This window comes from Chiloscyllium plagiosum, chromosome 6 (assembly GCF_004010195.1).
Source record: "Chiloscyllium plagiosum isolate BGI_BamShark_2017 chromosome 6, ASM401019v2, whole genome shotgun sequence".
NCBI lineage: Eukaryota > Metazoa > Chordata > Chondrichthyes > Orectolobiformes > Hemiscylliidae > Chiloscyllium > Chiloscyllium plagiosum.
The window spans coordinates 16,385,011-16,411,726 of record NC_057715.1 but is presented as its reverse complement, the minus strand read 5'-3'; the positions used below and the strand labels follow the sequence as shown (position 1 = coordinate 16,411,726).

The window sequence follows — 26,716 nt, the reverse complement described above, 5'->3', positions numbered from 1 at the left end:
AGGTATGGGTAAATTGTTGAACCCCATTTGTGAGTAGGGATTGGGAATTGCAAATATTTCCCATGAATGAGGAATTTCCAATATGGGTCATAAGCTTGCTTTGATTAAGTTCCTGTCCTTTCTACTTATGGTCCTAGCAGGGCAGTTAGAAAAAATCAAGTTCGTCAGATGGGGTTAATGTAGATTTTGAAATGGCAGACATGTTTAGTCAAGTTAGTGGAGTTCAATGAGGAAGTAATATGCTATGGATGAAGGAAATTTGATCAAGTGCCATACCAAAGATTATTGTGGAAAATGAAGCATCATAGTGTAGGGCATAATATATTGGCATGGATAGAAGGTTGGTTAGTCAACAGGAAGCCTCAGGGACCAGTGTTGGGACCTCAATTTTTGCAATATTTTTCATGACTAGAATAAAGACATTTAAAGCATGGTTGTTAAATTTGCTGATGACATGAAGTTGGGTAGAAAAGGAATTTCTAAAGAAGACTGGTATGGAAGGTGCTAGCAATGAATAGAGGGTTGAGTTGGTTAGGTTTATTTTCAGTAGAAAAAAGGAGATTGAGGAGGGACCTGATTGAGGTTTACAAAATCATGAAGGGTATAGACAGGGTAGATAGAGACAAGCTTTTTCCCAGGGTGAAGGATTCAATAATGAGGTCATGCTTTCAAGGTGAGAGGTGGAAAGTTTAAGGGGGATACACGCGGTAAGAACTTCACACAGAGGGTGGTGGGCATTTGGAACGCGTTGCCAGCAGAGGTGATAGAGGCAGGCATGGTAGATTCATTTAAGATGCGTCTGGACAGCTGCATGAGTAGGTGGGGAGCAGAGGGATACAGATGCTTAGGAATTGACCGACAGTTTTAGACAGTACATTTTGATCGGCTCAGGCTTGAAGGGCCTGTTCCTGGGCTGTAAATTTTCTTTGTTCTTTAAGACCTGAGACTATAGTGGAATATTAATAGATTAAATAGGTGCACAAAGTTCTGACAGATGGAGTATAAATGGGAGAAACGTCAAATTATTCATTTAGGCAGGAAGAATAAGAACAAAAAGACATTTTCTAAACGGTGAGAACTCTGAGATATAGGGAAATGAGGATGTCCTTCCAAATGAATAGCAAAAGGGTATTGTGCAGATACATCAAGCAATTCGAAAAGCTAATAGAATGTTATCATTTGTTGAGAGGTAATTTGAAGATCAAAATAGGAAAGTACTGCTTCACTTGTACAAGCCAACATTTGGATAACTGTAATGTTCTCCCTATTTAAGGAAGGATGTAAATGCTTACGAAGCAGTTCAGATCAGGTTTATTAGAATAATCCCTTGAATGGTGGGGGTGGTTGCCTTTTGAGGAAAGCTTGATCAGGTTAGACTTGTATCCTCTTGAGTTTAGAAGAATAAGAAGTGGCAAGATTGAAACATAAAAGATCCTGAGATATCTTGACAGGATGGATGTGGAGAAAATGGTTTCTCTTTTGGGAACTTCAGGGTCACTGGTTTAAGAAAGGGAGTTCCCATTTAAGATAGAGATGAGGAAATTTTTTTTTTTCTCCAAGGATCTTGTGTTTGGGAACTGTTTTCCTCAAAAGACAGTGAAGCAGAGTCTTTGAACATTTTATAGAGGGGATGGATTATTGATCATCAAGGGAATGAAAGGTTATTGGGGGTAGATGGGATTATGGGAGTTGATATTACAGTCATGTCTGTCACAATCTTCTTAAAGAGAGGAGCATGTTTGAGGGGTCACATGGATAACTCCATTTATCCATATGCTGCTCTCCACCACCTCCCAACACCAAGATCCCCCTTCTTTCCTGCCCTTTCCTTCCACTCTTCCTGGCCTCCCCTTACCAACCTGACCCTCGGGGAGACTCTGACTTGCCTGAAGGGTCAAATCCAGGCTGCATGTTCCCGCTTGGTCTTGCTGCAGTACTGAGAGTACTCCTAGTATTGGCTGGAGAGCTGCTGGCCTCTGATAGGTTGGCAGCAATTGACATGGTACATCCTGTTTTTCAGGGTCAGAGGTCTACATCTTTCTTAATTGGCAACTAATCATCAAAGGGCAATGAGAGACTTGTCATTGCCCTGAGCTAGGTCTATATGGATGCAATGTAAAGCCATTATAAAAATAAAGATAAAAATTGTAAAACACTGCACTCATTGTCAATACATTCCTTTGTTTCAAAGTTCTTAAATAGAATAAGAAGCAAATAAATAGGAAGTTTGCAAATATGCAGAATATAAATTGAATAACTAATATTTTGATATCTTCTGGTCCCAAAACTTCCACTTTTGTTCCTTATCAAAAATATCAAAGTGCACATACTTACTGCTTACTTCGATTGCTCTTCTTTTTCAGTTGGTTACGTATGGAGGTAACCGTGCAGAAGCATTACAGAGAATGCAAGAGGCACTAGACAATTACGTAATTCGAGGTAACTAGTGGAAACCTGGCATGTACTGAAAGAGAGAGAAACAGCATGAAAACATAGTAATTAAGCCAAATGAAGTAAATATTTCTTACCAACTCTTTTTTTAAAACAATGTGCTATGAAATCTCAAACCAATTAAGTCAAGATTATTTGTGTGTTGAACTCCAATTAGCCTAGGGCCTGTTCTTTCTTATGTGACTTGTTTTAGCATTGGCCTTCTGAATTAGCTTTGAAGCTTTTACATGGAGATGTTTATTTGGCTCACTAGATATCCCAATGTAATTTAGACATTTGGCACTCTTCTTATTCTTTACAAACATCTTACTCGCCTAAATTGTGTTGGTATTCCAGAAATTTTAAACTGCAGTTTCTCTTTATAAAACATTCTAATTTTATGGAGAACTAAATTTAAGGAAAGAAAGTTTGCAGCAAACGTTTTAAGGGGTAGGGTGAGAGTGTTTTTAACAGAGAGTAGATAGATTATGAAGGTTTTCAGTGGACAGGTGTGACTGAGATTTGATGAAGTGATTATCCTGGAATTTAATTAATGTCTTAGACAAATAATTTATAGTTTAATCTTTACGCAAATGATCTGTGGTCATGAATTAGTATGGAATTCGAATTACACTGTTGTTGCTAGTTTGAGTATCAAAATACTATTATGGGCACTGAGCCAAGGATTGGTATTCCAAACAAATGAACAAAGCTGCAGATTCTGGAAATCTCAATTAAAAACAGTAAATACTACAAGTACTCAGCAACATCTCTGGGGGAAAAAGGTCACCTACTTGAAACATGGCTTGTTTTTTTCTCTCATTAGATGCTGCTTGATTTCCTGAGCATTTTAAACCTTTTTTTTATTATTGGAGCTTCACGCTGAGTTTGACATGATAATTAAGTGTGTGCATACGTTCTGAAATTTCTTACAATTGTTTTTTCTGTTGTTATTCTCAAGCCTTAATCACCATCAGTTTCAAAAAACTAAAATGGAATGTTTTGAGTGTTTGTACAGTTCGGGAAGAGAGACAAATCTTTTGAAACCCCAGGGCTAAAGGTTAATAAAATATTTCAAATCTTATATTTCAAATGGTTGGGAAGCAGATCTCAAGATTATTACAGTGTTTACCACTTGTTCTAATCCCAGTTTAACCCAATAGCTACCTATTTGCCTTTACCAAAGCACCAATTGTAAAAGGAAGGTTTAAAATATAATTTATGCACCGTTTCATTCATTTGGTTCAGTATATCACTGATTTTTTTTAAAGGATCTTTTATGTTATGACTGGATCCAACCACTTTCCCACTTTACAAGGAGATACAAATAGAAGCATTTTAAATGAGTTTGTCCTGACGTCATTGTAAAGGTATCAGCTCTTTAAAGCTGCTCAAAGTCTCCACTGCCTTATGTAGATATTAGTTGTGCCAGTAGTAACTAAAGGAGGCTTGCAGTTATGGTGTTCACACTCCTAAACAGTAAATAAGGCAGTTCAGAAAATGTATTTTTATAGCACCTTTAACATTGCAAATGTCGCAGGTTCAGCCCTGGAGAGTAATCAAACAAAATTTAATGCCAAACCACAGAAATACATATTTAGACAAGTGACCAAAACTTTGGTTTAGGGCCTAAGTTTTGAAGAATGTCCTAAGGGAGGACAAAGAGACAACAAGTCTGAAAGTGGCATTTACAGAGTTTGGGGTCCAGGCAGCTGAAGTATAACCCTGACACAACATGGTACATGTTAAGATTCTTGGATATTTCAATGAATGCTCATTTGCTGAGGACCGAAATGAGAGCCTTGGAACAGTCAAGTCCTGAGCTGTGGATGAAGATTGCAGCAGGAGATGTGCTGAGCTGAGGATCTCTCCCATGCAGGACACCTGTAGCTTTGGCCTTTGTAATTAGTAATACCAATAGCTGTTTCCGTTAAGTATATCTCCCAGCAAAATCCTCTGTGTTTGGCGAGCAGCTGTACTTCCAAGAAAAAATTCTCATTGTGCAGACTGCATATTGATGCAAAAGGAATTTTGTACAGGTCAACAAAACCAGCTTGAAGAAGGGTTTATGCCTGAAACGTCGATTCTCCTGTTCCTTAGATGCTGCCTGACCTGCTGCGCTTTTCCAGCAACACATTTTCAGCTCTGATCTCCAGCATCTGCAGTCCTCACTTTTTCCCCAACAAAACCAGCTTGTAGAAGTTTGTTTAATATTTCATCAAACTTTCCAAGACCTGGCTCAGTTTAGTCTAAAAACAGCGAGTGAGAAATGAAGTGAATTATATGTATGTCACTAACTTTGAAATGTTCAGAATGCCATCCTCAGTAAAATGTGCACAACATTGCAGTTAGTAACAGATAACAGTTTACATAGTAACATAAAATCAATATCAATGTGTCAGTCGATGTGATTTTATTAATTGTCTTATTACTAGCTTCTCTATACTGAGCACTGGGTATGTCCACTTTCAGAAAGAAACAATAACATATTTTCTTGCCAAACTTTTACCAGTGCAGTTGTTACTAAATAAAGAATTAGGGTTCTTTTTAAACTGTGCTGTTCTATCATTACTCCACAAATGGGCATTGATTTAATAGGAAGAATTCACCTTACCTTCTATAGCATTGTACCATGGGATCTTTAATGACCTTCAGTGTTAACAAAGACCCTCATCTGAAATCTGGCATTTCTAACAGTGCGGTCCTCTCTCTGTACTGCACTGGAGGGTCAAGTCTAGATTTTGTGATCAAGTCCCTTGAGTGGTATTTAACCAACAACCATCCGAGATGGAGATGAGGCTACTATCCACTGAGGTACATGAAACTTGGCAAACCACTATCTACTATTGCACTGCCAAACACTTTGCACATATGGAAAGGCACCCATTTCATGAATTGGAACACGGTGTATATTGGGGTTCTTTGCTTGATGTTTTTGCACTCACTTTGCACCTACTTGAATGCTCACTGTCATCTCTTTTTGAGCATTGTCACCTAATTCATAGTACTTCTTTCTTATCTTGCCTGTTAGTGCAGGCACAAAGCTAGGTGGCCTGTCATGTTTAGCAGCAATGAACAGTCAAGGGAATAAGCATGTTGCTGTATGGAACACTGTTAAACAAACACCGCATCTATATCAAGTGTTAGTAGCTTGCTTGGCAAACACATTGAATGTGCTTCAACCAAATGGCCATGTCTCAGCATTTAAGGGGAGATTTCTTCGTCAAGTCCATAAGACCGTAAGACGTATGAGTGGAAGCAAGGCCATTTGGCCCATCGAGTCCACTCTGCCATTTAATCATGGTTGATGGGCGTTTCAATTCCACTTATCTGCACTCTCCCTGTAGCCCTTAAATTCTTGATCTTGCAAGGAATTATCAATCTCTGCCTTGAAGGCACCCAACATCCCAGCCTCCACTGCACTCCGTGGCAATGAATTCCACAGGCCCACCACCCTCTAGCTGAAGAAATGTCTACTCGTTTCTGTTCTAAATTGACTAAGTCAAAGGGGACTCCTGTCAGTTGGGATTTCCGCTAGTCAGTCAAGGAATCATCCGATCTCAGTTTAGAGACACAATTATTGACCACTTGGAGGATTTGGGATCAGGGATTCCTACCATTGTAATCTGGGAGTGAGCCATTTTCAATCCTACTGGGTGAGTTCAAGGATTAGTGGTAACTCGTTTGGGAGGGTGCAGAACATCAGTCAGGAATCTGGTCACTCATCAGTAGGGGCTATCCTGCCAAGCTGATCAGGGAATGAATCATGGTCCAATGGGGCAATGATATGGTGAGTAAACTGGGAAAGTGATTTGTGGTGTTTGGAAGCCGCATGTTGGAGTGCAGAGGAGATAATCGCTGTGAACAAATTGCTGGAGGTGGGCAACTCAACATATAAGGTGAGGAAACATTGAAGGGTGTGTGTTACCTTGGGGGGAGTAGGTCATCAGTACTCACCACCATCATGACTTCAATGGGTTAGTGCATCAGTATGGCTTACAGAACTGAGATGTAGGCCTGGGCATGTGATACAGTGGGAAGATGAAGATTTTGTCATGCCTCACTGGGATAGTGCATGTGAAGTCAAGCCCCACTATTACTGGAGTTTCATACAGTTAAAAGTTTTAAAACATAAGTAGAATTCCCCAATGTATCAAAGTTTCAGACTCAGCTTGAAAGGAAGCATGAACCAGGTTTCTATATTGAACAAATGAATAGAATGTAACTAGAGGTAAACGATTATGAAACATTGACATATGACTCTGCTAATTAAACTCTAACCCCTTTATGAACTCCCCCCCTATATACAAACACAGACAAGACGTAAAACATGTGTTATGAATGGTAGAAAAGACCGGAAAGGCGGTTCAGTTCCCTGACTACAGAGTTTGCTGAAATGGTTCTTTTAGTGATTAGAATGCTGTTTTTTTGATCATCCTTCTCCAGAAGATGTGCAGGAGACCAGAGTGTATCAACTTCAGTACAATTTCCACTAGATGAGTGAAGTGCAGGGATGCCATCTGAGACTGGGTACAGTTGGGAAAAGGAGCGAGTCAAACAGTCAGAGCAGGCAGGGACAGGGCAGAGAACAAGGTAGGACTGATAAATTAAACTGCATTTACTTCAATGCAACAGACCGAATAGGGAAGGCAGGTGAACTCAGAGTGTGGTTAGGAACATGGGACTGGGCTATCATAGCAATTACAGAAACCTGGCTCAGTAAAGGACAGAACTGGCAGCTTCATGTTCTAGGATAAAAATGCTACAGGATGGATAGAAAGTGGGGCAAGAGAGGAGGGGGAGTGGTGTTTTTCATAAGGGATAGCATTACTGCTGTACTGAGGGAGAATATTCCTGGGAATACATCCAGGGAAGTTATTTGGTGGAACTGAGAAATAAGAAAAGAATGATCACCTTATTGGGATTGCATTATAGACTCCCCCAATAGTCAGAGGGAAATTGAGAAACAAATTTGTCAGGAGATTAAGAATAATAGGGTGGTTATGGTAGGGGATTTTAACTTTTCATACATAGACTGGGACTGCCATAGTGTTAACGGTTTAGATGGAGAGGAAATTAAGTGTGTACAAGAAAATTTTCTGATTCGGTATATGGATGTATCTACTAGAGAAGGTGCAAAACCTGACCTACGCTTGGGAAATAAGGCAGGGCAGGTAACTGAGTTGTCAATGGGGGAGCACTTTGAGGCCAGCAACCATAATTCTATTAGTTTTAAAATAGTGATGGAAAAGGACAGACCAGATCTAAAAGTTGAAGTTCTAAATTGGAGAAAGGCCAACTTTGACGGTATTAGGCAAGAACTTTTAAAAGCTGATTGGGGGCAGATGTTCACAGGTAAAGAGACGGCTGGAAAATGGGAAGCCTTCAGAAACGAGATAACGAGAGTCCAGAGACAGTATATTCCTGTTAGGGTGAAAGGAAAGGCTGGTAGATACAGGGAAAGCTGGGTGATGAGAGAAAGTGAGGGTTTAGTTAAGAAAAAGAAGGAAGCATATGTCAGGTATTGACAGGAGAGATCGAATTAATCCTTAGAGTATAAAGGCAGTATGCGTGTACTTAAGAGAGAAATCAGGAAGGCAAAAAGGGGACATGAGATTGCTTTGGAAAATAGGGTTGAAGAGAATCCAAAGGGTTTTTACAAATACATTAAGGACAAAAGGGTAACTAGAAAGAGAATAGGCTCAAAGCTCAGCAAGGCAGCTTCTGTGTGAAGTCGCAGGAGATGGGGAGATACTAAACGAGTATTTTGCATCAGTGTTTACTGTGGAGAAGAACATGGGAGATATAGAATGTGGGGAAATAGATGGTGACATCTTGAAAAATGTTCATTTTACAGAAGATGAGATGCTGGATGTCTTGAAATGCATAAAAGTGGATAACTCCCCAGGACCTGATCAGGTGTACCCTAGAACTCTGTGGGAAACTAGGGCAGTGATTGCTGGGCCCCTTGTTGAGATATTTGTATCATCGACAGTCACAGGTGAGGTGCCGGAAGACTGGAGGTTGGCTAATGTGATTTAAGAAAGGTGGTAAGGAAACTCCAGGGAAATACAGGGTGACCCCCGTATCCACAGGTCTGGTTACCGCAGTTTCACTTGCCCATGGTTTATCATGACCGGAACATATAAAAGGGAACGTTCCAGCACCAGGGGCCAGGAGGTTGCCGGAAAGGTACCTTTCCAATTGAAATCGTGGGTTTGCTCCTATCCTCAGTTTTGAGCTTCCCCGGTAGGTTCTGGAATGTACCCCCTACGGGTTCAGGGGGACTACTGTATAGACCGGTGAGCCTGACAAGATGGGCAAGTTGTTGGAGGGACAGGATTTACATGTATTTGGAAAGGCAAGGATTGATTAGGGATAGTCAACATGGCTTTGTGTGTGGGAAATCATGTCTTGTGAACTTGATTGAGTTTTTTGAAGAAGTAATAAAGAGGATTGATGAGGGCAGAGCGGTAACCGTAATGCATATGGACTTCAGTAAGGCGTTCGACAAGGTTCCCCATGGGAGACTGGTTAGCAAGGGTAGATCTCATGGAATACAGGGAAAACTACCCATTTGGATACAGAACTGGCTCAAAGGGAGAAGACAGAGGGTGCTGCTGGACGTTTGCTTTTCAGACTGGAGGCCTGTGACCAGTGGTGTGCCACAAGGATTGGTGCTGGGTCCACTGCTTTTTGTCATTTATACAAATAATTTGGATATGAACAGAGGAGGTATATTTAGTAAGTTTGCAGATGACACCAAAATTGGAGGCTTAGTGGCCAGCAAAGAAAGTTACTTCAGAGTACAACAGAATCTTGATTAAATGGACCAATGGCTGAAAAGTGGCAGATGGAGTTTAATTTAGATAAATGTGAGGTGCTGCATTTTAGAAAAGCAAATCAGAACAGGATTCTATACACTTAATGGTAAGGTCCTGGAGAGTGTTGCTGAATAAAGAGACCTTGGAGTGCAGGTTAATAGTTTTTTGAAAGTGGAGTCGCAGGTAGATAGGATAGTGAAGAAGGCGTTTGGTATGCTTTCCTTTATTGGTCAGAGCATTGAGTACAGGAGTTGGGAGGTCATGTTGTGGGTGTATAGGACATTGGTTAGGCTACTGTTGGAATATTGCATGCAGTTCTGATCTCCTTCTTATCAGAAGGATGTTGTGAAACATAAAAGGGCTCAGAAAAGATTTACAAGGATGTTGCCAGGGTTGGAGGTTTTGAGCTATAGGGAGTGGTATATGTGTGGAATGAGTTGCCAGAGGAAGTGGTGGAGGCTGGTACAATTACAACATATAAAAGCATTTGAATGTGTATATGAATATGAAAGGTTTAGAGGGACATGGGCCAAGTGCTGGCAAATGGAACTAGATTAGGTTAGGGTATCTGATCGGTATGGATGAGTTGGACTGAAGGGTCTGTTTCTGTGCTGTATATTTCTATGAACCTGTGGCAACGCAGTCTTATTGCTTTGTCTGTTATGGTTACAGATGTCCTAAATGTTTGTGTCGCTGGCTGCTTCCATAGATATTGTCAGAGTCTTCACCCAGACAGGAGTGAAGATGGAAAATTCACTATTTCTGAGAATAGTTCTGGTGAATGGAATAAATGCATTTAAAGGAAGGTTAGATCAACAATTGAGAAGATAATAGAAGGATATGCTCATAGTTAGTGGTGAGATAAAATAGATTTGGAAATACGTTTGTGTGGAGTACAAGACCTGACATACCCAAATGGGCCAAATGGCTTCTTTGTTTCTGTGCTGTTTCCATTGAGAATTCTTTTTTTAAAAAAAGGAACTTGCTTTTGGGATGTAAATGTTACTGATAAGGTCAGCATTTACTTTTCTTCTCCAGTTGCCCTCGGTAAGTTGGTGGTGAGCTGCTTTTTAAAATCCTACATCCTTGTGATGTAGGATTGCCCACTGTTAGCAAGGAAGTTCAAATATTTCCACCCAGTGAGGCACAGTGATATTGTTCCAAGTCAGGAATGGATGGTGTTGATTCTAATGTGGGTTGAGACTGCTAAATTGATGGGGACTTACTGTCTGTTTAGGTAAGACATGACATTGTGTTTGGGGAAATCTTCTGAGGCCTTTTATCTTGTGGTTTTCAATTATGCCTCATCGTGTTTCACATTCTTCTCAGAAGAACACTGTCTGCCTTTAGACTAGTGTTTCCACTGTTGCTACCTTGTTCTAGAGTCATGGAGATGTACAGCAAAGAAACAGACCCTTTGGTTCAACTCATCCATGCTGACCGGGTATCCTAAATTAATCTGGTCCCATTTGCCAGCATTTCGTCCATATCTCTCTAAATCCTTCCCATTCATATATCCATCCAGATCCTTTTAAATGTTGTAATTGTTCAAGCCTTCACCACTTCATTCCAGTTCATTCCAAATACGCACCACTCTATGCATGAAAACGTTGCCCCTTGGGTCTCTTTTATATTTTTCCCCTCTCACTCTAAACCTATGCCCTCTAGTTCTGGACTCCCCCACCTCAGGGAAAAGACCTTGTCTATTTATCCTATCCATGTGTCTCATGATTTTATAAACCTCTGAGATCACCCCTCAGCCTCCGATGCCCCAGCAAAATAGCCCCAGTCTATTCAGCCTCTCCCTATAGATCAAACCTCTCCCTATTGCTTAAACTAATGTAGGCTTTTTGGTTTGGTCTTTACATTAGCTGACATGAAACTTCTAGATTGCTGTTAAACAATGTTTATTGACATACTGTACCTGATAGTAACGTTATAGAGCGACATGTATGTTGCAAAGGTTCCTGCCTTCTAGCAGAGAGGAGCTCATGTACACCTTATCTGTCCTGGCCCTATATCTACAGTTTGCAGTTCATAGTGGATCTTGCAAATGATGGTGTTCCCATGTGAATTCTGCCCTTGTCCTTCTGAATGGCGGAGGTGATTGATTTGGAAGGTGCTTCTGAAAGTGTCTTGCTATGGTGCTGCAGTGTGTCTTGAGCAAGTTACTGACTGCTGTCACAGTGCATTAGTGGAGAAGGGAGTGAATTTTAAGATGGTGGATGGGGTGCTAATCCAGCTGGCTGTACAGCTACTTGAACTTGATCCAGCGAAGTAGGTAGTATTCCACCACACTCCTGACTTGTGCCTTGTAGGTGGTGGACAGACTTTGAGGAATCACAGCACGAGTTACTTGCCACAGAATTCGAGTCTCTGACCTGCTCTTGCAGCTATGGTATTTATACTGCTGCCCAGTTCAGATTCTGGTCAGTGGCAACCCCTAGGATATTGTTAGACTGATGAAGACTTTTAAAGTAAAAATTAACAGATTGTTTCAGATTGCTTTGCAATAGATTCTGTTTATTTGAAGATCAAAATGGGTCAGATTATCAGAGAAGTGGTAATCTTACACAGATTGCCATTCGAGCCTTATTTTTAATGAAAGGAGAAGCTTCTGAATTTAAAAATATCATAGGATGTGGGCTTGACTGGCTGGGCCAGCATTCATCGCTCATCCCTAATTGTCGAGAGAGTAGTTAAGAGTCAACCACATTGCTGTGAGTCTGGAGTCACATGTAGGCCACACCAGGTAAGGGTGACAGTCTTACCTAAAAGACATTAGTGAAACAGGTTAGTTTTTCCTGACAATCAACACTGTTTTCATGGTCATCATTAGACTCTTAATCCCAGATTTTCATTGAATTCAAATTCTGCAGTATCTGAGAGCAAATTCTGTTCAGGCCTCTCTCAGAGATGTGGAGCTGTACTTAACATTCTGACAATTCTCTTGAAGTGCTGAACCGTTAGAGGAAGGCAAAACAATGCCCCCTTTGCATGGCAGTCCACTGCCATTTTCTGAAATTTTCTAGCATCCACTTTGACAGCTGTTATCAGTCTATAAGTGCATAGTAGAAGTGTGATGTTAGGGTCATGGGAGGGTAGGATTGCCAGTAGGGTAAATGAGAATAAGATGCTGGGTAAATATGTTGCCAGGTGAGTGGAGTGTCAGCTGGGAATAGCGTGGGTGGCATCTCGAGAGGGGCTAGAGTGCCAGTGTGCCTGATATGTAGGGTGTCAGCTGGGTAGGATGCCAGATGAGAAGGCAGGAGGCTGCCACATAAGTAGATTGCAGATGAGTAAGGGAGAGGATCCCAGTTGAGTAGGGTGTCAGATGGGAAGGGGTTAGGTGTCAGGTGGGTAAGATACCAAATGGAAATAGGTAGAGTTTGCCAGCTGGCAAGGTAAGTAATACAGTGGTTAGGGGAGGTTGGAGTGGGTGGGAAAAATCCATGAATACAAGTGTGTGTGCGCATGTGTGTCTTTATGTTTGTGATGGGGCTGTGGAGGGTTCAGATCCAGTGAGTGTGTAGGGCATGAGAGTCAGGCTGGTCTGGTCTGGCAGAGAGTGGGAGGACCATGGGTGTAAATCCCAGGAGTGTAGCAGAAGGATGTGACATATCAAAGTCTTTTGAGGATGGGTTTTTAAGATGTCTGGGAATGTGTAGTTGGGGGTGTGTGAGGTATCTGTGGAGTCTGTTAAATCGTTGCTCTGCTTTGTATTTGCAAGTCTAATTTTTTCTGAGTGACTATTTTATTTAATTCCATCAGCACCCTCCAAAGTCTATGATCTTATTGAAGACTTTCAGTGTGTTCCACACTTACAGGAACTGCCCAGCAGGCAATTGTGTTGGAACTCATTCCCGTGGGGGATTCATGTACAACTCTTATACTGGTATACCGACCAGCAGAAAATCTTGGCCAATACTTTTCTCATGAATCACTTTTAATAAAAAGGCAGCCCTTGATTAATTTCTGGTGGGAATGAAACCCCAGCCTTCTGGTTCAGAGATAGGGATGCTGCCACAAGATCCTTGATTCCCCAGTATATGTTTAGTTCAAATGCAGCACTTTCTTACTTGCTAATTTCTCCTTTGATAATTTACAGTTATTAGCATTTGTGTGACTCTGCCGTGGCTGTCATGGATCAGCTTTAACACCTGGAACTACGCAGGCTGCACTTAGCAATGCAGATAAAAGCAAATTTTGGAAATGAGGTTGGAAAAATCACAGATTAAATAGGTCTTCAGTGGATAATGAAAAGACTTATTTGATCGAGTAAATAATGTAATCAGGAATCTGAATGCAGCGTTAGCATGCATAACTAAGGAGATTTAATTAGTCTGTAAGCTTCTGTTGCCACTTGGTTCTTGTATCAAAGGAAAATCAACAACTTCAATCCCTGATTTAAAGACAATTATAAATCTTCCCGCATTTCTTTTACTTTGTAATGGAAGCAAATGGGAAAATGTTGCTGTAAATTAAGAGCAATCCAAGCCCTAAAGTATTTCACAGAACTTGCATGATAGAAATAGTCCAGTTGGTCTATCTGGTCTGCATTAGTGTTTTTGCTCTGCATGAGCCTTCCCTGTATCTCACCCTATCAGCAAATCCCTCTATTCCTTTTCACTCTATATGTTTGTCCTGGTTGCCTTGAAATGCAACAATGCATTCTCAATTACTCCATGTGGAAATAAGTTCTGTATTCTAACCACTCTTTAGGTAAAAATGTTTCATCTAAATTCTTTATTGGATTAGCAGTGGCTGTCTGACATTCGCAACTACATTAGGTTGTGTCCTCACAAGTGGACACACCTTTCATACATCTGCTCTATCAAACCCCGTCATCAACTTAGTAACCTCTATTGGCTTGCCCTTCGGGCTTCACTTTTCTTGAGAAAAGACCGCAGATTGAAAAATCTTTCTTGATAAATATCTCATCTCAGTACTGGTGTTATCTTGATTGTTTGGTGACCTAGATATGAAAATCTGAATTGCATTTTCATTGATTAATATTTTGAAATTAGGATCTCATGAAACACATTAAAGATGGAAAACTATTAACGTTGAGAAAAGATCTGTTTGCTTTTTAAGTTCTAATTAAGCATTCTAAAGAATTTTCAGTTTTTTCACATTTATGAATGAAAGAAGCAAGCAGCAGACAGAAACAGAGTTGTGGTAAACAGATGTTTTTTGGACTGGATGGAGTTGGAAACAGTAGCTGCCCAGGTTTCAGTATTAAGACCATTGCCATTTTTGAAGTAATGATCTCTGCTTGTGGGCAGTGGTACAGAGCGGAATTTCAAAATCTGCAGAATACATGAAACTTGGAAATGTTGTGGGTGGTAAGGAAGGCAATAATAGATACAAGTATCATGAAACAAAAGACAGACCTGGTGGAATGAATCGATACAATGCAAATGATGTTCAGTCCGAAAAATGTGAAATCACACATTTTGGTAGGAAGAATGGGGAGAAATATTACATGCTTACGACTCTATGCTTAATGATAGAACTTTAAAAGGGCTGCAAAAAGAGGGACATTGGGTGTTGCATATGCGCAAATCTGTGAAGGTGGAAAGAGAGGTTCACAAAAGTGTTTGTATAGGATGTGGAATCCTGGGTTTTATAAATAGAGACAGAGAACAGTACAAAGTCAGGAAGTTGTTGTAGTCAGGCCCTTATTGCAGCATTGTGTATAGTCCTGCGCACTACCTATGGACATTTTCGAAGGGTACAGAAGAGATTTATGGAAATAGTACCATGGATGTGTTCCCAGCTAGTTTTATATCCATTCTGGTATTTACATTTTGGGAAGGATGTCCAGCCTTTAGAGAGGGTTCTGAGGAGGTTGATGAGAATGGCATTCCTCAGGAATTCTACATGTCGTCATTGTGCAGACCAAATCACTTCACTAAGCAAATTGTGAGGGACTATAGATTGTGATTGAAAGATTTGAATATTCAGGAAAATTGATTGCAATCACGAGGAGAGAACAGCAGCTATCCTGAGTGGGAGATCTGAAGCAGATGCCTTTATATTTGGATTGATGTCAAGCAAAGCTGCCCACAGCACTGATCTATCTGACAGTGGCTACTCACCACATGAAAATCAACTGCCCTCTGGGCGTTTGCATTCAGTACTGTCTAGATGGAAAGCTGTTTGCCTCAAGTTGTCTCCATGCCAAAACAAAACTGACTACCGTAGACGAACATGACCTTGAATATGGGATGGCTGCTGCCTGTATGGACCAGATTTGAAACCACTCTTAATCTCTTCAATTCTGCATACAAGGAACTCAGCCTGTCCTTGAAGGTTGCCAAAACAAAACTCATATACCAACCTATATCTGATCAGCCAAAAATGTTGAAGAGGAGACTTTGGAATGTTGAGCACTTCGTATATATCAGCAGCCAGTTATATATAAAGACCATCATTGACAAGTAAATCCAACAATGGTTCAGCTGTGCTAACTCAGCCTTCTACAAACTTTGGGATTTAGTCTTTGACAGCAAAAACTTCTTTAAGTATGCAGATATCATAGTTGACATCACCACAGTCCTTTACTGCAGTGAGAAGTAGACTTTGTTTCAGTGATGCACAGGTGCTAAAGAAATGCTTGCAGCAGTACCTCTCCTTCCAAATTCAGTAGGAGGACCGTCAAGGAACATAGGAAGAGGAGTAGGCCCATTGAGCCTGTGCTATCATTTACTGAGATCATGGCTGATCTGTGTCCTAAATCCATATACCTGCCTTAGGTTCTGACATTCACTTAATCTATCAATATTCTTTTGTATTTTTATGCTATCATCGACATTGACTACAGTGTGGCCTAATAACTATTGTGAATGATTAAGGCCCTGACACAGATCCTTGTGGGACACCAGTAGTCATTTCCTGCCAATTTGAGTACCTAACTAGTATCCTTACTTTCTGCAAATTATCACGCAACTAATTTCCCAATCATATCAATAATTTGCCATCAATCTCGTGGGATTTTACCTGACTTAATATTCTCTTATGTGGGACTTTATCAAATGCTTTCTGGAAGTCCATGTACACAACATTCATAGACAAATCAGTTCCACAAGCAGTCAGGCAGAATTCATAGACAAATCAGTTCCACAAGCAGTCAGGCAGAACTTCTGAAAACTTTGGTGGACTGGAGTTTGTGTTGCAATAGCTGGACACTGTCTCTGCTAACCATCTCCTGTTTTCTCAACTCTCAAATGGCTGATGAATGCTTTGACAATGGCATTGACATTTCCAACAAGGAGTTGTTCAGCATGGCAACAATTTGTCCATCAAGTTCCAATATCTTAATGATGAGGCAGAATGGTGACAGAGAAGGAAAGGTAGGGATGAAAACCCTACATTCACATCCCACTGTCTTGTGAGACATTCTACCCCATATGCCTAAGGATCTGCATGTCAACAATAAACCTGATCAATCACTTGAAGGCCCATAGCAGAACCTTGAGAACCTGAGTAGGTGTCATCATCAGATTGAAGGACAGCTGAAAATTGTGAGAGAGATGAGAGAGTTCAGTTTTATGGAGAGACTGGAGAAGATGGCATTGGTATCCTTGGAGCAGAAAGATTTAGGAGAATTGTGTGCTATTATGAAGGGTTTTGATAAAATAAATAAAGATAAATGGTTTCTACCATAGGAACATAGGAGCAAAAGTAAGCCATTCAAATACTCAAGCCTGCATCTGTCATTCCAGACGATAGCTGATCACCAACATCAGTGCCAGTTTCCTGTACTATCCCAGTATTATCGGATCATAGATAGAGGCCATGTGGCCCATCAGTTCTGGGCAGAGCCTCTGAAGAGCATCCCAGCCTATCCTTGTAACCCCATTTACCATGGCTAATCCACCTAGTCTGCACATCTCTGGACATTATAGGACAATGCAACATAGCCAAACCACCTAACCTGCACATCTTTGGACTGTGGGAGGAACCTGAAGCACCCAGAGGAAAGCCAAAGAATCACAAGGAGAATGTACAAACTCCACACAGACAGTCACCTAAGGTTGGAGTTGAACCTGGGTTCCTGTCACTGTGAGGCAGCAGTGCTAATCACTTGATCTTATTATTGTCGAGAAACCCATCAATCTCAATCTTGAACATACTGGGAAGCTCAGTTATTGAGTATCTTTGGTATAGAAAATTCCAATGATTTACTATCCTCTGAATGAAGAAATTCCACCTCTGTTCAGTCCTAAATGTTTTGCCCCTTATTCGCAGACTCTGTCCCCTGATTCTCAATGTCCGTTCAGCTAGAGGGAGCATTATTTCTGTATTTATCCTATCAAACAGTTTCAGAATTTTGGAAGTTTCATTAAATTTCCTTTCATTCTTCTGAACTGTAGAGAATACAGGCCCAGTCTCCTCAAAGGGCAGTTTGCCACTCCACCCATATTATATTCCATATGCCATGGTTCTTGCCCACTTACTCAGGCTGTCCATTTACTCCTCTTTGCATTAGCCTCACAATATACATCTCTATCTAGTTTTGTCTCATTTGTAAATTTGGAAATATTACATTTGATCTCTATATCCAAATCATTGGTATAGACTGTGAACAGTACTGATACTTGGGTACCTCACTAGTCACAGCCTGTCAACTTGAGAATGATCTATTTATTCCTACTCTGTTTACTCCCTGTTAATCTATCGTCAAACCATGTCATTATATTATCCCTATCTCATGAGCTCTAATTTTGCTTGTTAGTCTCCTGTGTGGAACTTTTTAATAAAAATATAAACAATACTTCCACTGACTCGCCCTTAGCTACTTTGCCAGTAACATTCTGAAATAAACAAACAGGTTTGTCAGACATGATTTTCCCTTAAAATGCACGTTTAGTTTGCCAAATCAGATTATTATTTTAAAAGTGTTCAGTTTTCACATCCATTATAACAGATGCTATTTTGTCTTCCTAACTGCTGATGTAAGGCTACTAGGTCTGTAGTTTCCCATTTTCTTTCTTGTTACCTTTGCAACCTTCCAATCTTTAGGGTCGCCAGAGATGAAGGTTACCTCAGATTACAACAGGATCTTGATCAGATAGGCCAATGGGCAGAGAAGTGGCAGATGGAGTTTAATTTAGACAAATGCGAGGTTCTGCATTTTGGGAAAGCAACTCTTAGCAAGACTTAATGGTAAGGTCCTAGGGAGTGTTGCTGAACAAAGAGACCTTGGAGTTCAGGTTCATAGCTCCTTGAAAGTAGAGTCACAGGTAGCTAGGCTAGTGAAGAAGGCGTTTGGTATGCTTTCCTTTATTGGTCAGAGTATTGAGTACAGGAGTTGGGAGGTCATATTGCGGCTGTACAGGACATTGGTTAGGCCACTGTTGGAATATTGCGTGCAATTCTGGTCTCAGGGTTCAAAAAAGATTGACAGGGATATAACCAGGGTTGGAGGATTTGAGCTGTAGGGAGAGGTTGAATAGGCTGGGGCTGTTTTCCCTGGAGCGTCCAGGCAACATCCAAGGAGCAGTAAAATCGACGTTTCGGGCAAAAGCCCTTCATCAGGAATACAGGAATACTGTTGGAATATTGCGTGCAGTCTGGTCTCCTTCCTATTGGTAAGATGTTGTGAAACTTGAAAAGTTTCAGAAAAGATTTACAAGAATGGTGCCAGGGTTGTAGAATTTGAACTATAGGGAGAGGTTGAATAGGCTGGGGCTGTTTTCCCTGGAGCGTCTGAGGCTGAGGGGTGACCTTATAGAGGTTTACCAAATCATGAGGGGCATGGTTGGGAGACTCCAGAACTAGAGGGCATAGGTTTAGGAAGAGAGGGGTAAGATATAAAGAGACCTAAGGGGCAACTTTTACACGCAGAGGGTGGTACATGTATGGAATGAGCTGCCAAAGGAAGTGGTGAAGGCTGGTACAATTGCAACATTTAAAAGGCATTTGGATGGGTTGTGAATAGGAAGGGTATAGATGAATATGGTCAAAGTGCTGGCAAATGGGACTAGATGAGATTAGGATATCTGGTCGGCATGGATGAGTTGGACCGAAGGATCTGTTTCTGTGCTTTACATGTCTATGACTGTGCCAGAATTGGCAGATTTAGCAAGATGACCACCAATGCATCCTCTATCTCTACAGCTACCTTTCAGCACTCTGGGGCGTAGATCAACAGAATTCTTGGATTTACCAACCTAGAGTCTCATTATTTTCTCTAATAGTACTTTTTTGCTTGTAATAATTTCTTTTGTTTCCTTTTTCTCACTAGTTTGTTGGATCTTTAAAACGTCTGGGAAATTTCTTGTATCGTTCTCCACAAATACAGACTAAAGTAATTATTTAACCAGTCTGCCATTTCCCTATTTTCTATTATTTATTCTCCTGTCTCTGCCTATAATGGAATCACTTCGTCTTTGCTAATCTTTTTTTCTTTTTACGAATCTGTAGAATATTTTTCAGTCCTTTTCTTGTTTTTCTTTTATATTTTGTTCTCCCTTTCTTATCAGTTTTCTGGTCTTCCTTGGCTGAATTCTGAAATGTTCCCATTCCTCTAGTTTACTACTTTTATTTCAGCAACTTTATAAATCTCCCCTTTTGAACGAGTACTGTATCTAACTTCCTCTGTTGGGTACAGTTCACTCGGTTTGGATTTATGTGTCTTACGGAATGTATGTTTATTATAATTCTTTAAATACTTAGGCATAGCCTGTCTACCATCATACCAGCAGGAGGTTCAGTAACTAGAGGACACAGATTTGCAGTATGGCAACTGAACCAGAAAGCTGAGTTGTACATGTAATTTTTAAAATTTGCTGATGGGATGTATTCATCACTGGCTAGGATACATTTATTGCCTGAGAGGATGTGGTGGTGGTGGTTCACTATAATTTGACCACACTATGGGGAAAGAGCAGGGATTATTAAGACTAATGGAAAAGCTCTTTCAAAGATGTGTTACAGGCACAATGGGGTGAATGGCCATATACTGTGTTGCACCGTGCTTTGAGTTTTGGTTTAGCCAAAGTCAAATAGTTTTTGCCATCTTATCAACATTGTTAGCCTTGGCACTGCTTTGGTGTAACATTCCTTAATTTGTGTTATGGATGAAAAGTGAAAATTCTAGCCAATGTTACTTTATTTGCCAACCAAATGGTTTGAAAAACTCCATAATAGATTTAATGAAGGGAATGGAGATCTTGGCCATTGGCTAGAGAGTCATCAGGTCCCTGTGCCACTCAGGCACTTAAGTGGAATGCGATGACCCTTCCCCAGGTGTCAATGTCCCACCAACCTAGAGCCATGCCAGTCAGTGTCAGAGAGTAGGTGATGGCTTCTGTGGCAATGATGACCACCAAAGGTCCAGGATTATCGCTGAATGCAGATAAGTAATGGTAGGAGGGATATTAATGAAGTGGGAGTTATGGGAATGGGGGGATTCCACTTCCCGATGCAGACTACCTTGATCAGGCACCACATGTTTTTGAACAAGGAGTCTCTGCTAGCATGAAGGCTTTCCCACCACAGATTTCTGACTTGGACAAAGAAGTGGAAAGGTGGGTTAGTAAGTTTGCTGTTGACACGAAGATTGGTAGAATGCTGGATAGTGTGGAGGGCTGTTGTAGATTGCAATGGGACATTGATAGGATGCAAAACTGGGCTGATAAGTGGCTAATGGAGTTCAACCTGGAAAAGTGTGAAGTGATTCACTTTGGAATGTCGAATTTGAATGTAGAATACAGGGTTAAAAGCAGGATTCTTGGCAGAGTGGAGAAATAGAGGGATCTTTGGGTCCATGTCCCTAGATCCCTCAAAGGTGCCATCCAAGTTGATAAGGTTGTTAAGAAGGCATATGGTGTGTTGGCTTTTGTTAGCAGGGGGGATTGAGTTTAAGAACTGCAAGGTCATGCTGCAGCTATATAGAGCCCTGGTTCAGCCACACTTGGAATATTGTGTTCAGTTTTGGTCGCATCATTATAGGGAAGATGTTGAAGCTTTAGGGAGGATGCAGATGAGATTTGCCAGGATGTTGCATCGACTGGAGGACATGTCTTTTGAAGAAAGGTTGAGGGAGCTAAGGCTTTTCTCATTGGAGCGAAGAAGGGTGAGAGGCGACTTGATAGAGGTGTACAAGATGATGAGAGGCATAGATAGAGTGAATAGACAGAGACTTTTTCCCATGGCAGAAATGGCATGTGATAACAAGGGGGCATAGTTTTGAGATATTTGGAGGGAGATTTACACAGAGACTGCTGGGTGCGTGGAATGCACTACCAGCGGTGGTATTAGAGTCAGATACACTAGGTACAATTAAGTGACTCTTGGATAGGCACATGGATGATAGTAAAATGAAGAGTATGTAGGTTAGTTTGATCTTAGAGGAGGATAAAAGGTCGGCACAACATCGAGGGCCAAAGGCCCTGTACTGTGCTGTACTGTTCTATGTGATCCTTGTGCTCTCTACATGGTGACCCTTTGACTGCCATTGGGTAAATACCTCCGGTGGAGGAGGTACTTCGTTGAGCATCAGTTGCCAGCTACGCAACTTGAGGGCTTTCCCCCCATCGATCTATTGGGTTGGAAATGGGAAGGTGGCAGAGTGCCCACCTTCTGCCAACCTGCCTGATTAAGAACCTCCCGCACCATCAAATGCCCATGGACGGGATATTTAATTCTTCTGACTTTATTGAAGGAAGCAGTCCTTGAGGAGGTTGTCTTTAGATTGTGTGAACATTTTTCATCAAGGATTGTAATACTTGATTCCAGCATAATGTAGTTACAATACTCTGATAAACTCTGTGCCTTTTTATTATTAATGTTTAAAATCAATTTTGAGCATTCAGAATGATTTAATTAGCCTGGTGCTATGAGCCCAAGATGGAGTTCAGATCTGAATTTCAACACAACAGCATTAAAGCAACCAAAGAAAGCCTTCATCAAATATTTGCTGCAATTCAATATTTATCTTAAAATAATTAGGGTAAATACAAATTGACATGAGCAATAAGATTTGATTAATGATTCAGAAGTAAACCAGGTACTGTCAGAATAAAAGAAAACAGAGAATGGGCTCCTTGCCAGCTGTATTTTTGATTAAAACAGGAGCATTTGAAAGTGAAAGTACAAAGCAAGGACAAAGGTGATGGGATTTGGTGTGAAATAGAATTCTTGCCATCCCACTAAGCATACAGTTGCCATTGCCCCTCTCCCGTCATGACACGAATGCCTTTACCAAATCTTCCTTTAACCTTCTCTTCCGTAAGGTGAACAGCCTCAACTTGTTCAATCTATCAACATAACTGGAGTTCCTCATCCCCAGTACTATCGACTTGACTTTAACCCATTTTTATACTATGGCTTCTGTTACTTTGTGAAAAGCATGAATGCTTTATCATTATGTTGTTCTTGTATAACATAATTGAACATTTAAAAAAATTGATTTGTGGATATCTTGTCATGATAGTATTTTGCTGATGTGCCAGATAATTTACTTTGTTAGCATATGCTGTAATAGTGGTATTGGTTTCACTAACTCTGCTTTGTCCAGATCAGTTACCTTTAGCATGTTATAGCTGTAAACACAAGGATGCGAATGCACCCACTCAGTGATTGTGGTCTGCATGGCCTGGTTGAACAGAAGGGTCCGTTTCCATGCTATATCACTCTTTGACATATCGGGATCAACGTAAATTCCAGTATTTGTTGTGCAACGAACCTCCAATCATACTACTTTGCCTCCTTGACCTAGAGGACTATTGTTGTGAGTTTGGAGATACTTAAGTGGTCCCATCTGAAGGTAGATATTGCTGGAGTCTTGCTTGGAATTGATGTCAAAAAATGTCACATTGAAAGAAATTTTCTGGAATTTTAGCACCCAGTTTGGTTAAATGCAAAGAAAGTCTGTTCTTTTGCTTTTAACTACTGCACTATAAGATTGAAAATAAGCATAGCTTTGGCCTCTGTTTGATCCTGTTAGTGTGTGGCTAATGTCCTGGCAGTGTTTTGGTAGCAGCAGGTAGTCAGGAGAAGGCAGCTTGTGGGTCATCATTCTTCAGCCTGGCAGTTTTTCACACACAGATGTAGACCTCGTGAACTTTGAAGGAGGTCAAATATGAACCTCACATTCAACACTTGTGACATGCACTCAGTTGAAGCAAAAGCAAGTTGGTTTGCCTGCGCTTTTTTTCCCCCTCAAACGCAATCGAGCTGTAACATAAAACCATTTTTCTTTCCTTTTATGAAGCTTCCTTCAGGTTGGATTTAAAATTTAGAAATACCTTAACTGCAACTGTTTGATTTACATATTTTGCTCTCCTGTGCATTATTTCATGATAGGCATTCAACTATGGGACTGAGCCCTTTGATGAGATCATTGAATTCTTTTCAAATAAAGCTATAAAATTACAGGCTTAAATGTATTTATTGATTAATGTGGTGAAGGTGATTTATTTATTTAGATTCAAAGACTCACCCCTGTTTAATTTTAATATTGTGCATATAGCAGAGATTCTTGTTATTATAAACATCGACGCTGATTTAGAGACCAGCCGTGATCCTGTTGAATGGTGGAGCAGAATCACGGGGCTTTACATTCAATGCAAAGTACTTTTATGATGTTCTGTCACTGTTGTGATCTAGGAAGATGACAGCTAATTTGTTCACAGCAATATTCCAAACAATGATATGATGATAACCATTATCTTCTATAATGTTGGTTGATGGGTTAACACTGGTCAAGTTACCAGGGATAGTTCCCCTGCCGTCCTTCAAAATAGACCATTTTACATCCATCTAAAAGGACAGATGGTTTCTCTGTTTAATAACTCACTGCATTTCTGGGAAATTTATTTTAAGCATGTTCATGCTGTCAAGATTTTGAGAATGGTTGTAAATAATATTAGCCTTGTGTTTGAAAGAGACATGTGTTTCTAGTGACCTATGTATTGGATAAATACTTGGATTAGAAGGAAAGGCATAATGATTCTAGTGATACATAATTGTACAATCACCATTTTTTTTAACATGTTGCATTCCAATTTCCAGGAGTGACTCATAACATTGCACTACTTCGCGAAGTTATCATCCATCCACAATTTGTGAAAGGAGACATCACCACTAATTTCCTCCCAGAGGTATATCCAGATGGTTTCAAAGGTCTGTATCTGTGGATTTAATAAAGAAAAGACGGTTGTCGGAATCATAGAACACTGAACAGTTCAGCACAGTACAGGCCCTTCACCCCTTGATGTTGTGTCAGCCTGTTGAACTACTCTAAGATCAGACTAAGTTACATACCCTTCATTGTACTATCTTCCATGTGCCTACCAAAGAGTCGCATAAAAGTCCCTAATGAATCTGACTCTACTACCACTGCTGGCAGTGCACTCCATGCACCCACCACTCTCTGTGTAAAGAACCTACCCCTGACTCTCCCTTAAACTTTCCTCCAATTATTTTAAAATTATGCCCTCTTGTGATAGACATAGGAAAAAGTCTCTGGCTATCCACTCTATCTATGCCTCTCATCATCTTGTATACCTCTATCAAGTAACCTCCGATGTTTCTTCACTCCAATGAGAAAAGCTCTAGTTCCCTCAACCTTTCTTCATAAGACATGCCCTCGGTCCAGGCAGTATCCTAGTAAGTCTAGTCTGCACCCTCTCTAAAGCTTCCACATCTTTCCTATAATGAGGTAATTAGAACTGAACACAATATTCCAAATGTGGTCTAACCAGGCCTCTATAGAGCTGCAGGATAATCTCATGGCTCTTAAACTCAATCCTTCTGCTAATGAAAGCCAACACACCATACACCTTTTTAACAACCCTATCAACTTGATTGGCAACTTTGAGGGATCAATGGACATGGACCCCAAGATCCCTCTGTTCCTCCCCACTGCCAAGAATCCTGCCTGCACCATTTGCTGCTTGTGATGTCTTGTTTCTATCTGCACATTGTTCGTAACATTACCTTTGGTTGACATCCTTAAATGTTCACAGGAGGCATGATAAGCGTAATGTGGATGGTCCATCAGGTCTATTAAAACAGAAATGTCCAGTTCATTCTGCTTGTCCAAAGTAATTTTTACATAGATAATTTTCATCTTCTAATTGTTTTATGTGATTTTTGGTGAGAAGCTGTAAATACAGGACTGGAATATCTGTGATGCTGTCAGTGGCCTTTACAGAGTCATTCAGTATTGGAAGCCACTGCAGCTTGGGCAAGGTACAAATGGCTGTTGAGACTAGTTTAGAAGTTGGTATTATCTTTAGAAGGAAAGAAGAAGGTTGGAAGGGCAGAACCATATCTTGGTAATGTAATCCTTCAGGAATATTAAAAAGAGAAAAAGATAGCAAGGATATGCTGACGAGCGAGAAGAAAAATGGGATCACGTTGATCGATCAGTTGTGTTGACTGGCTTGTTTCTGTGCTGTATAAAGAAAATAGGACTTCAGAACAGGAGGAGGCCAATCACCTTTCGAGTCCGTTCTGCTACTTCGTAGAATCATAGCTGATCTAGTGGTCTCTTCAAGCTAACTGGTCTGCCCCAGCTATTGCATTTGAAGATCACTTCATATATTGCAAGTAGAAAGTGGCTGCATATAATTGAATGCAGACATAAATTTATGAATAATAATGTTTTTCTGATAGCAATTGGAAACTCTCGCTGACGTCTTAAATTTATTTTGGAAGCTGGGAGCTCTGCTCACAGAGGACTGACTTATTTCGTAATGTGGCTGTTACTGAAAATGATGGACACAATGGAAACTCATTCCTGTCACTGTTTACTTGGTGTTAGTCATTTTGAATTAAGATTTCCAATTTTATGTCAGATTTAGTTACTTTTAAAGAGTTATTTGGAAGTTTCAGTTTAATCAGTGAAAGTCACCTGTATTCTGAACAATTCTTCGAACAAAATGTAACCGCTTTCTCTGTTTCTTCTTGTTGTTCCATCTCGTATTACTTGTTAGGGAAGCAACCGTAAGTGAATTCAAAGCTGTATATCAAACTCCAGAAACTTGAGATGAAAGTAAAATACTGGGGAAAGCAAGACACTTATTGGAAATCTGAAATACACACAGAAAATGCTGGAGGAACTCAGCACGTCTGGCAGCATTTGTGGAGAGGGAAACAGAGCCAACATTTCAAGTTTGGTGTGATTCCTTCAGAGTGGACACAAAATGTCAACTCGGTTTCTCGCTCCACAGATGATGCCAGAGCAGCTGAGTTTCTCCAGCATTCTCTTGTGCTTCTTCCAGAAAGCTAAGACAGCAATACTGTTTGATTAAATAGTATTGTATAACTCCTTGAATTAAACAGAATTTTGTAATTTATGCAGTTTTTTTGTTGTTGCTTCTTGTAGGAAGAAAGAAACAGCAGGAAGCTGTTCAGCACCTCAAACCTGTTCTGCACTTAAATTAGATCATATTTGATGTTGTATCTTAATTCCTTTTCCCTCCTTGCATCTGTAACCCTTAATT

At 40.5% G+C, this 26,716-nt stretch overlaps 1 protein-coding gene across 2 annotated transcripts in view; it reads left to right on the top strand.

Moving 5' to 3' along the window:
- Nucleotides 1–26,716, top strand: part of pcca (propionyl-CoA carboxylase subunit alpha) — a 374,463-nt gene that overhangs the window by 188,352 nt on the left and 159,395 nt on the right. For both annotated transcript variants that reach the window (XM_043691289.1, XM_043691290.1), the window contains exons 16-17: nt 2,364–2,439; nt 24,279–24,389. In XM_043691289.1, coding sequence (XP_043547224.1) covers nt 2,364–2,439; nt 24,279–24,389 — 187 coding nt within the window. The remainder of the gene's footprint in view (nt 1–2,363; nt 2,440–24,278; nt 24,390–26,716) is intronic.